The 13,104-nt window shown below is 45.4% G+C and overlaps 1 protein-coding gene across 1 annotated transcript; it reads right to left on the bottom strand.

Annotated features, from left to right (window-relative positions):
• Positions 1-8,206: 8,206 nt before the first annotated feature.
• On the bottom strand, positions 8,207-10,964 carry LOC106589653 (TATA-box-binding protein). Its single transcript, XM_014179892.3, has 8 exons — positions 10,827-10,964; positions 10,102-10,207; positions 9,668-9,993; positions 9,422-9,509; positions 9,140-9,231; positions 8,887-9,054; positions 8,612-8,706; positions 8,207-8,521 (listed from the first exon to the last, which is right to left on the bottom strand). Exons 2-8 carry the CDS (start codon positions 10,150-10,152, stop codon positions 8,442-8,444), a joined length of 900 nt encoding a protein of 299 aa, XP_014035367.1. The 5' UTR covers positions 10,153-10,207; positions 10,827-10,964; the 3' UTR covers positions 8,207-8,441.
• Positions 10,965-13,104: the final 2,140 nt, after the last annotated feature.

Genomic DNA, 13,104 nt, shown 5'->3' with positions numbered 1-13,104 from the left:
TTGGCGAAGGTGTGTCTTAAGTGTTTGGGCCGCTGGCCTGGTGTAGACCTTACCGTGAAATGCTTACTTACGAGCCCTCTCTTTCTAAAGTTATCTGCCGAAATTGTTGCAACCCCTATTACTGGCCTGTTCAAGCTCTCTTTCGTATCGTCTGAGATTCCCAAAGATTGGAAAGCTGCCGCGGTCATCCCCCTCTTCAAAAGGGGTGACACTCTAGACCCAAACTGCTACAGACCTATATCTATCCTACCCTGCCTTTCTAAGGTCTTCGAAAGCCAAGTTAACAAACAGATCACCGACCATTTCGAATCCCACCGTACCTTCTCCGCTATGCAATCTGGTTTCAGAGCTGGTCATGGGTGCACCTCAGCCACGCTCAAGGTCCTAAACGATATCATAACCGCCATCGATTAAAGACAATACTGTGCAGCTGTATTCATCGACCTGGCCAAGGCTTTCAACTCTGTCAATCACCACATTCTTATCGGCAGACTCAACAGCCTTGGTTTCTCAAATGACTGCCTCGCCTGGTTCACCAACTACTGGACGGTTCTGACTTAGAATATGTGGACAACTTCAAATACCTAGGTGTCTGGTTAGACTGTAAACTATCCTTCCAGACTCACATTAAGCATCTCCAATCCAAAATTAAATCTAGAATTGGCTTCCTATTTCGCAACAAAGCATCCTTCATTCATGCTGCCAAACATACCCTCGTAAAACTGACTATCCTGCCGATCCTTGACTTCGGCGATGTAATTTACAAAATAGCCTCCAACACTCTACTCAACAAATTGGATGCAGTCTATCACAGTGCCATCCATTTTGTCACCAAAGCCCCATATACTACCCACCACTGCGACCTGTACGCTCTCATTGGCTGGCCCTCGCTTCATACTCGCCGCCAAACCCACTGGCTCCAGGTCATCTACAAGTCTTTGCTAGGTAAAGCCCCGCCTTATCTCAGCTCCCTGGTCACCATAGCAGCACCCACCCGTAGCACGCGCTCCAGCAGGTATATTTCACTGGTCACCCTCAAAGCCAATTCCTCCTTTGGCCGCTTTTCCTTATAGTTCTCTGCTGCTAATGACTGGACCGAACTGCAAAAATCACTGAAGCTGGAGACTCAAATCTCCCTCACTAACTTTAAGAACCAGCTGTCAGAGCAGCTCACAGATCACTGCACCTGTACATAGCCCATCTGTAAATAGCCTATTCAACTACCTCATCCCCATACTGTATTTATTTATTTATCTTGCTCCTTTACACCCCAGTATCTCTACTTGCACATTCATCTTCTGCACATCTATCACTCCAGTGTTTAATTGGTATATTGTAATTACTTCGCCACTATGGCCTATTTATTGCCTTACCTCCCTTATCTTACCTCATTTGTACACAATGTATATATACTTTTCTTCTACTGTATTATTGACTGTATGTTTGTTTATTCCATGTGTAACTCTGTTGTTGTATGTGTCGAACTGCTTTGCTTTATCTTGGCCAGGTCACAGTTGTAAATGAGAACTTGTTCTTAACTAGCCTACCTTGTTAAATAAAGGTGAAATATTTTTTTAAATTAAATTAACCAACAATGCAGTTCAATAAGTAGTTATAGTCGAAACGGCGTCAACACCATAACACCACAGCTAGCTAGCCAACTTTTCCAATTAGCAGTACTGTAGAAACTATATACATTACAACGGAACGATTTGACTAGTGTAATGTTAGCTAGCTACAAAGTTGTCTTTGTATCAAGATAAAGGCGTAGTACAGAGTAACTATCGAGGTTAGCTAGCCAGCTACATTCTCTAACATAGTCAACAACGCGCCCACTGCTAGCTAGCTAACCCCACCAGCTAGCTGTATCATTTTTAGTCAATAAGATTTTTGCAACGTAAGCTTAACTTTCTGAACATTTGAGATGTGTAGTCCACTTGTGTAGCTAGCAGAACTGACTTTGTGTTAGCTAGCCAACGTTTAATTACTTCTGCGTAATGAACTAGACACGGACACGAATGATCCATTGGTAGCTTGTTGTTACCAAGTATTGGTGCTAACCATGTGTTATAGGATGCTCGCATGCTAGTTAGCTAGTTAGCTACGGCGTCATAGGACACGGTGCACTAGGTGGGTTTTCACGGAAGAATACTGTACCAAGTTATCTAGCGGAATAAACTAAGTTTGAGCCTATTCCTGAAACATTGAACCACTGTAGTTTACATCAATTTTAAATTCTAGTGGTAGCTAGAAAAGTTATATTTTAGCGTTTCAGTGAATTGTTAGTGAATTGCTCTCTCGCTTCCCCAGTTGTTTAGTTAATTTTCATGCCAATCTCCCTTGCATTAGCGTAGCCTCTCCTGTAGCCTATCAACTATGTGTCGGTCTATCCCTGTTCTCTCCTCTCTGCACAGGCCATACAAACGCTTCACATCGCGTGGCCGCTGCCACTCTAACCAGGTGGTCCCAGCACGCACGACCCACGTGGAGTTCCAGTTCTCCGGCAGCCTCTGGAACTGCCGGTCTGCGGCCAACAAGGCAGAGTTCATCTCAGCCTATGCTACCCTCCAGTCCCTCGACTTCTTGGCGCTGACGGAAACATGGATTACCACAGAAAACACTGCTACTCCTACTGCTCTCTCCTCATCTGACCACGTGTTCTCGCACACCCCGAGAGCATCTGGTCAGCGGGGTGGTGGCACTGGAATCCTCATCTCTCCCAAGTGGACATTCTCTCTTTCTCCCCTGACCCATCTGTCTATCTCCTCCTTTGAATTCCATGCTGTCACAATCACTAGCCCATTCAAGCTTAACATCCTTACCATTTATCGCCCTCCAGGTTCCCTCGGAGAGTTCATCAATGAGCTTGACGCCTTGATAAGTTCCTTCCCTGAGGATGGCTCACCCCTCACAGTTCTGGGTGACTTTAACCTCCCTACGTCTACCTTTGACTCATTTCTCTCTGCCTCCTTCTTTCCACTCCTCTCCTCTTTTGACCTCACCCTCTCACCGTCCCCCCCTACTCACAAGGCAGGCAATACGCTTGACCTCATCTTCACTAGATGCTGTTCTTCTACTAATCTCACTGCAACTCCCCTCCAAGTCTCCGATCACTACCTTGTATCCTTTTCCCCCTCGCTCTCCTCCAACACTACTCACTCTGCCCCTACTCAGATGGTATTGCGCCGTCGTAACCTTCGCTCTCTCTCTCCTGCTACTCTCTCCTCTTCCATCCTATCATCTCTTCCCTCTGCTCAAACCTTCTCCAACCAATCTCCTGATTCTGCCTCCTCAACCCTCCTCTCCTCCCTTTCTGCATCCTTTGACTCTCTACGTCCCCTATCCTCCTGACCGGCTCGGTCCTCCCCTCCTGCTCCGTGGCTTGACGACTCATTGCGAGCTCACAGAACAGGGCTCCGGGCAGCCGAGCGGAAATGGAGGAAAACTAGCCTCCCTGCGGACCTGGCATCTTTTCACTCCCTCCTCTCTACATTTTCCTCCTCTGTTTCTGCTGCTAAAGCCACTTTCTACCACTCTAACTTCCAAGCATCTGCCTCTAACCCTAGGAAGCTCTTTGCCACCTTCTCCTCCCTCCTGAATCCTCCTCCCCCCCCCCCCCTCTTTGCGGATGACTTCGTCAACCATTTTGAAAAGAAGGTCGACGACATCCGATCCTCGTTTGTTAAGTCAAACGACACCGCTGTTCCTGCTCACATTGCCCTACCCTATGCTTTGACCTCTTTCTCCCCTCTCTCTCCAGATGAAATCTTGCGTCTTGTGACGGCCGGCCGCCCAACAACCTGCCCGCTTGACCCTATCCCCTCCTCTCTTCTCCAGACCATTTCCGGAGACCTTCTCCCTTACCTCACCTCGCTCATCAACTCATCCTTGACCGCTGGCTACGTCCCTTCCGTCTTCAAGAGAGCGAGAGTTGCACCCCTTCTCAAAAAACCTACACTCGATCCCTCCGATGTCAACAACTACAGACCAGTATCCCTTCTTTCTTTTCTCTCTAAAACTCTTGAACGTGCTGTCCTTGGCCAGCTCTCCTGCTATCGCTCTCAGAATGACCTTCTTGATCTAAATCACTCAGGTTTCAAGGCTGGTCATTCAACTGAGACTGCTCTTCTCTGTGTCACGGAGGCTCTCCGCACTGCTAAAGCTAACTCTCTCTCCTCTGCTCTCATCCTTCTAGACCTATCTGCTGCCTTTGATACTGTGAACCACAGAAACCACCGGGAAAAAAAATTATGAAATGAAATGTATGCATTCACTACTGTAAGTCGCTCTGGATAAGAGCGTCTGCTAAATGACTAGAATGTAAAATGTAAATGTAACCATCAGATCCTCCTCTCCACCCTCTCCGAGTTGGGTATCTCCGGCGCGGCTCACTCTTGGATTGCGTCCTACCTGACAGGTCGCTCCTACCAGGTGGCGTGGCGATAATCCGTCTCCGCACCACGTGCTCTCACCACTGGTGTACCCCAGGGCTCAGTTCTAGGCCCTCTCCTATTCTCGCTATACACCAAGTCACTTGGCTCTGTCATATCCTCACATGGTCTCTCCTATCATTGCTACGCTGACGACACACAATTAATCTTCTCCTTTCCCCCTTCTGATAACCAGGTGGCGATTCGCATCTCTGCATGTCTGGCAGACACATCAGTGTGGATGACGGATCACCACCTCAAGCTGAACCTCGGCAAGACGGAGCTGCTCTTCCTCCCGGGGAAGGACTGCCCGTTCCATGATCTCGCCATCACGGTGGACAACTCCATTGTGTCCTCCTCCCAGAGTGCTAAGAGCCTCGGCGTGACCCTGGACAACATCCTGTCGTTCTCCGCTAACATCAAGGCGGTGACCCGATCCTGTAGGTTCATGCTATACAACATTCGCAGAGTACGACCCTGCCTTACACAAGAAGCGGCGCAGGTCCTAATCCAGGCACTTGTCATCTCCCCGCTCCTCCGCACACTCCACTGGCTTCCAGTTGAAGCTCGCATCTGCTACAAGACCATGGTGCTTGCCTACGGAGCTGTGAGGGGAACGGCACCTTCGTACCTTCAGGCTCTGATCAGGCCCTACACCCAAACAAGGGCACTGCGTTCATCCACCTCTGGCCTGCTGGCCCCCCTACCTCTGCGGAAGCACAGTTCCCGCTCAGCCCAGTCAAAACTGTTCGCTGCTCTGGCACCCCAATGGTGGAACAAGCTCCCTCACGACGCCAGGACAGCGGAGTCAATCCCCACCTTCCGGAGACACCTGAAACCCCACCTCTTTAAGGAATACCTGGGATAGGATAAAGTAATCCTTCTAACCCCCCCCCAAAAAAAATATAGATGTACTATTGTAAGTGGTTGTTCCACTGGATATCATAAGGTGAATCCACCAATTTGTAAATCGCTCTGGATAAGAGCGTCTGCTAAATGACGTAAATGTAAATGTAGTTAACCCTTGTGTGGTGTTCGGGTCTGTGGGACCCATTTTCAATGTTTACTCAAATAAAATTATGCAATTAATTGGCCATGTAAAATAACACATTTTCATTGAGTCCACACTGTACCCCTCTACACATTTATATTACATATGAGGTGTTCAGGTCCACCATGTGTGTGGGTGAAAATAAGTCAAATTTAAACAAAAAGGGTTGCTGTGTACCTTCACTCTGTCTTCCTCCTCCCTGGGCCTGCTGTTTCAACATAGCACCAAGAACCTGCCTGGCTCCCCCTTTTCTCGCACTCTTAGTCTTTGTAGTGTGTGAAACTACACAATGTCTTGCAGGAACCGCACAATGTTATTACAATACATTATTTTGATATATTTTAAAAAATTAAATAAAAACTAGGAAAAATAATATTTTAAATCATTCTGGACTGCACTAATTTGGTGGGAAGGAGATGGATCAAACTAATTTACATGCATACTTTGGGGTTCTTCTCCTTGCTGGTGTTTTCAGATCCAATGGGGAATCCACAGAATCCATGTGGGATGCAGAAACTGACAGAGAACTTTTCCGTTCCACATTATTTCCAGGAATAGCCGCTTCAATAACCGAGACACCAGACCAGCTCCGCGGCAGAGACAAGCTAGCTACAATCAGGTCATTGTGGGACAAGTGGCTGGACTGCCTTCCCCTGTTTTACAACCCTGGGCCCAACGTTACTGTTGTAGAGCAGCTTATGCCATTTAGGGGCCGCTGCCCCTTCAGGCAGTACATAGTCTAAACCAGCAAAATATGGAATCAAGATCTGGGCTGCCTGTGATGCTGCTTGTGAACTTGCAAGTGTATACGGAGAAGGCAAGTGTATGAACCCCGCCCTGTGCAACTGGGTCCTGGACTTCCTGACGGGCCACCCCAAGGTGGTGAAGATAGGAAACAACACCTCCACTTCGCTGGTCCTCAACACTGGAGCTCCACAAGGATGTGTGCTCAGCCCCCTCCTGTACTCCCTGTTCATGCACGCCTCCAACTCAATCAACAAGTTTGCAGACGGCACAACAGTAGTAGACCTGATTACCAACAATGACGAGACAGCATCACAGGGAGGTGAGGGCCCTGGGTATGTGGTGCAATAAAAATAACCTCTCAACGTCAACAAAACAAAGGAGCCTATCGTGGACTTCCGGAAACAGCAGAGGGAACACGCCCCTATCCACTGACAGGATTGCAGTGGAAAACTTCCAGTTCCTCGGTGTACACGTCACTGACAAACTGAAATGGTCCACCCACACAGTGTGGTGACGAAGGCGCAACAGCGCCTCTTCAACCTCAGGAGGCTGAAGAAATTCGGCTTGGCACCTAAAACCCTCAAACTTTTACAGATCCAAGTCAGTTATGAACAAATTCTTATTTACAATGACAGCCTACCAAGGCCAAACCCTAACCCGGATGACGCTAGGCCAATTGTGTGCCGCCCGATGGGACTCCCAATCACGATACAGCCTGGAATCTAACCCGGGTCTGTAGTGACACCTCTAGCACTGAGATGCAGTGCCTTAGACTGCTGCGCTACTCGTATCACCGCCCGCAACCACAAGGCTCTCCAGAGGGTGGTGCAGTCTGCCCAGCGCATCCCCGGGGGCACACTACCTGTCCTCCAGGACACCTACAACACTCGATGTCACAGGAAGGCCAAAAAGAGCAAGGACAACAACCACCCGAGCCACTGCCTGTTCACCCAGAAGGCAAGGTCAGTACAGGTTCATCAAAACTGGGACAGAGAAACTGAAAAACAGCATCTATCTCAAGGCCATCAGCCTGTTAAATAGCTATCACATTTAAGGCTGCTGCCCTTTATGCATAGACTTGAAATCACTGGCCACTTTAATAATGGAACACTAGTTACTAATAATGTTTACATACCCATCTCATGTATATACTGTATTCTATTGTACTGCATCTTAGTCTAGGCCACGCTGACATTGCTTGTCCAAATATTTATATATTCTTAATTCCATTCCTCCACTTAGATGTGTGTATTGTTAGATATTACTGCACTGTTGGAGCTAGAAACAAGCATTTCGCTAAACACGCATGTCCAATAACATTTGATTAATCCAGTGAAATTATGACTAGTTCAAAATCTTGCCATACCCTGAAAAAAGCTTTTTAACTAACGAGGGAGATCACAATTGGTAAGTGAATATTTAATTGTGCACAATGGAGCAAAATAACATTTAAAACAAGGACATAATGACTGACTGCTTTCGTGTGCTTAGTTCGTAGACCAAATATACAGTACGTATCAACTATTGAAACAAAAATCCATGGTGAATTAGTTTGTCTATTTTAGCATTAAAACATGACTGTTCTTAAAATAGCACTTAAAATGACCAAAAACAGAATGAGAAAAATAACACATCTGAGGTACATAGTTACTAATAACACTCAGATGCACAAGGTTGCATGATGAATGTTCCACCATTTTCTTGACTTCAGCAGCAAAGAGTTATCAAATGGAATATGTACAAAAAATATTGTTGCAATAAAGACAAATTGGTAAGCCTTGCAACACAATCCTAAGTAACATTCAATCTGGAGATTAGTCATATAACAGTTAAATTGACTGTAAAAAACATTTAAAGAATAAGGTTAGGAATCTTGAATGTCTGCTTGTAGGGTGTGTGGACAAACATGCACTGAGAAACGGAAGGATAACATCTTAAAACCTACTTTTGAAAAATTAAATGCTTCAATGAAAAGAAATTGTCAGCCAGACTGCCTCATTTAATATCAAGCAAGAGTCATTTAAAAACAAATAAAACTGCTAAAATACAGCATTTCCCCTAGTATCCAATCACCATTAAGGTGATTAGGAGGGGTCCACGACTTGCTGATTAAAATGTACAGGTCCAATCAGAGTCCCAATGTAACTGGTCACAACAGAGCAAGTTCCCCTGTGACTATTAAATTTTTTAAAAAAGATTGCAGGCATAAATATTTACGTCGTCTTCCTGAATCCTTTCAAGATGGGGTAGATGTTTTCAAATGCTTCATAAATTTCTCCTCTCACCTTTGCACCTTGAAATAAGCAGCAAAAAGGATAGTAAAGTTACATTTGACAACAAATGCCCTTACTCTATGTTATTAGGAAAAGGAGAAAAACCTCACCTGTTAATACAACTTTGCCTGAAACGAATATCAGTAGGACAATTCTGGGTTTGATCATTCTGTAGATTAGCCCAGGGAACAACTCAGGTTCATAACTGGAAAAATAAGAAAAAAATGTAGGCCTACTTCTAATCTTTGCTCCCAGTACTAAATCACTTTAGAATACCAATCTTAGTATTATAAACAATGTACAAAATATGTCAGAATTACACGTATAAGAATGCATCCCATCAGATATTACAGGCTTTAATTTTGCAGTAGTGAATATGACAAACCTGCTGAACTGTTGGTGAGTTAGTACAAGTCCCTCTAACCGAATGGGGAATTTGACGTCACAGCTGCCCACCATGTTCTGAATCTTGAAATCAAGAAATTTGGCTGGGAAGCCCAACTTCTGCACGACTCTGGCGTATTTCCTGGCTGCCAGGCGGGACTGCTCTTCACTAAAGGGGTAGGAGGGAGCATGATGAGGTCTTTAAACAGATGTTGTTTTGACATGCTTTGTGTCTTTAAAAAAAAGATATTAACCTTTTGGCTCCCGTGCAAACCATTTTTCCAGAACTGAAGATAAGTGCAGTTGTTCTTGGCTCTCGTATTCTCATGATTACAGCAGCAAATCGCTGTAAGACAAGAACAGTTGAGAAAGTTGTACATTTTGTCAATAGAACAGTGTCTTGGTGGGACATTCTCAGACCCGAAGCAACATGCCTTGTGGGCCCATTCTAGTTACATTTTAGCCTGGTACTATTTCACCTTTCCCTGGGCCCTGACAATGATTTGTGCAAATGAAGAATAACAATTTATGCTTACCTTGGGGTTGTACTCAGCATTTCTAGCTCGCAGTGCTATTGTTTTCAAGTCAAGTTTGCAGCCCAAGTTCACAGTGGATACGATGTTCCTAAAAAAGGGAAGGAAATAAACCATGCCATCAGGATGGGAGATTCTCGCTGTTGATATGGTCACATCACTATTCACCTTCATCTATTAGCGTCTTGTGTTTCAGCTTTATAGGAGTATATAGGGGTTGAGACTAATGAACTGTTCAGGAACACTTACTGTAACTGAGGGACAATCCCAGAACTCTCAGAGGCAGGAGTGGCAGGTGTGATGGGTGTCATGGGGGTTAGCGGTGTAGCGGTGTAGAGGGGGGTGTTTCCTGGCAGTGTGGTGGTGGTGACCGTTTGGGAGTGATAAAGCTGTGGTGTCTGTCCCAAACCCCCTGGCACCCCAGCCTGCTGGGCCGAAGCCTGCTGCTGTTGTTGTTGCCGCTGCTGCTCTTCCAGGAGAGACAGGCTGTTGGTGTTCGTGACAGGTTGGGGAGTCAGACCACTGCCATAGGGCATCATGGGGCTGAAAATGGGCATACCAGGAGTCATTGCCCCCTTTGACAGATGGAAGAACAATCCCCCAATTAGGCTAGTTGAAACTAAAACATTTGAGCAATGTTGTTCCTGTGTTGACAACAATAACGTCTCACTCAAATTAGTTACCTGAGGGGAGGCAAGACCCTGGAAAGGAGGCAAACTGTTGTTCTGCTCCATGTCCTCAAATTATGAAGCGTTCACTTGACTGGCCGTCTCAAAGGCCTGAAATTCTCTGAGGAGTAGGAGCAATTCTGGGTTTGATAATTTCGACAACAGTCATAAATCGTAATAGCAGAGCGTGGCAGCGAACCCCTTAGATCGCTTCTTTTGACCAGAAAGAATAGACAAATCACATACAGAAAGTTGGCTAAGCATTGAGACTGGGGAAATCGGTGCCAAACACTGTTGTCAATGGAAACTTGACCTATCACTCAACTAGACCACACAATGCAGCAGTACCTAACTTACAACTATAGACAGCTAATTATCTAATGTGTTAACCTTGCAGCCAGTCAGCTAACAAACGTTAACTAAGTTAGCTACCGCTACAGTGGCGCGCGAACTTTTAACATAGCTACCTAGCACTTTAACACCACGCACTGAAATTCAATCCAACTTTGCAATGTATGCTTTTGTTTATAGAAACCATGCAACTTCGTGTGAGCTTAAAAAAAAACAGTTTGGCGCAAATTTCGCATCTGACTTGCAGTTGGCCAGGTTAGCGTAGTAGTTACGTTAGCCAACGCAAGCTAGCTACTACAATTGCAACACTCGTGTGGTCGTTAGTGTTTTGCTCACTAAGTGATGCTGGTGTGTTGAGAAGGGACTCCGTAAATATGTCAAATACTCACCCCCGTCTCTATAACATTCAAAGGAGCTTTGGCTAGCTGATGGTTCCACTGATTCATGCACTTGCTCTAAACAGCGACATCAGTGACCACTTCCGGTGTCAAAGTTCCTAAGCCTTTTCCGATGAGGTTTAACCGCGGTTGGCATCCATCAAAGTTCCTATTACATTCTTGATTATTTTCTCTGACAATGTACAGGGGCAACAGTTCCCCCAAATCAAAAACAGAAAGTGCTGTTCAAGAAAAAAATAAAAGGGGTTGGCATTATATATTTTCTTGACCTGAGCGTGTGTAGTCTTCTTCGATTAACTTTATCTGCGGTTGGCATCCAATACCGTTTGCATTAGCGCCACCAACTAGACTGGCGTATAACTCCACTCTAGAAGGAGTTACGTTCCATCCCTGCAGTACAGTTGATAACCATTGCTATAAATTCGCTTAAAAAATAACTAAAAATAAATACCCTACCGTCTAACACTACACTCACATTTGTTTTATTTTTTATAAAAATACTTCACTATTTCTATCTATTTAGCCCTACTTGAGGCCAACAGCATGAAAGAATGGGACACCACCACTTAAAACATCATGTAAATCTTCTGATGTCAAGTCTCGCACACCCACATACCTCTTTGCAGCTGCCACCACAACCTATTTTCTGCGACTTACGTTCCATCCCTGCAGGTCAGTTGATAACCATTGCTATAAATGCAAAAAATCCAATCTTACTGAAACATATCACTTGTTGGTTTATCCCTCTGTACTGGTACAGATCTAATACTCACACCACTCCTCCCCCTCGACCCTTGATCTTCCTCTACTTTCTTCACTGCCTCAGCATACGACAACTTCTGCACTATTCTAACCCGGGAAACCTCAACCTGCCTCTCGCACGGGACATTTCTGATCCCCAGCCCCGTGGGCACCCCTACAATTAACCATCACCACTACTTTCCCCAATGCTATACATTCCTTTGTCTCATGCCCTTCTGCACACCTAGGTACCTCCCTCCTTAACACTGCTGCCACATGCCCATAAGCTTGACACCTGTAACAGCATAATGTATTTGGTACAAACGCTCGTACAGGATAACTTATATTTCTCATAACAAAACTTTTGTCAGGCAAAGACTCAACATCAAAACTCAAAAGAACAGACAATGACTCTTTCTCCACTCACATCACCCGGTCTGCGTCACACCAAACGACAAGCATCACAAACACCGGGAATCTTCCCATTCGGTTGGTCAGCTTTCACATTTACCGCTACCCCAGTAATCACTCCTTTTAATGGCACCCTTTTCTTGAGAGCAAAACTATTCACGTCTCTTGCCCCCATTCGTTTAACACAGAGCACCTGCTCCCTCTGACCAGCAGAAACACAATCATCACAAGACCACTTCTGGTTCCCCTCACCGATTCCACAGCAGCCAACTGTTTTCACCCACCCTGAAACCACAAATGGGTCAGCCAAACAGCAAGGTTACACTTTTTCAAAAAACTTCACTCCTGTCAGACTCATCTTTATCCTGACCCATGTGTAGTCTTCCTGGCCTGAGCATGCTTAGATAGGATTTCTGCTTTTATGGCATAGGTTGTGGTGCACATGCCTTGATCCACAGGGTCACTGGTTCAACCCCTACTTCTGCAGTTGCCCCTCAATAATTACATTGGTGGCAGCAGAAGGATAATCCCTGGTTTCTGTTCTTTGTCAGAAGCATTCCCCTGGCTGCATAGGGGTTTTAGTGTGAAGTACACCTCTTTGAGAGGACTTACATATGAAAGAATACTGCCTTATTACCACAAATAGGTCTGGACAGTTATGGCACAGTGGGGTTGTGGATCCAGTTCTGAATGGCCAAACTCCATCTCTACAGTTGTAAACACCCCTATTTGGCAAAAAGTATTATTGTGAGCCTTAACCAACTCTCTAAGGAGACACTTCCAATCATTGGACCGATGGCATATACACTGTGTACAAAACATTAGGAACACCTGCTCTTTCCATGACAGACTGACCAAGTGAAAGCTATGATGTCAACTGTTATATCCACTTCAGTGTAGATCAGGGCTGCCCAACCCTCTTCCTGGAAATCTACTGTCCTGTAGGTTCAGTCCAACCCTAATTTAGCATATCTGATTCAGCCAGTTAAGGTCTTGTTGAGCAGCTAATTAGTAGAATCAGGTGTGTTAAATTAGGGTTGGGTTGAAAACCCACAGGACAGCAGATCTCCATGAAGAGTGTTGGGCAGCCCTGGTGTAGATGAGGGGAGACAGGTTA

Source organism: Salmo salar, chromosome 28 (genome assembly GCF_965601325.2).
Source record: "Salmo salar chromosome 28, fSalSal1, whole genome shotgun sequence".
In the NCBI taxonomy this organism is placed as follows: Eukaryota; Metazoa; Chordata; class Actinopteri; order Salmoniformes; family Salmonidae; genus Salmo; species Salmo salar.
This window is presented reverse-complemented; position numbering and strand designations above follow the sequence as displayed.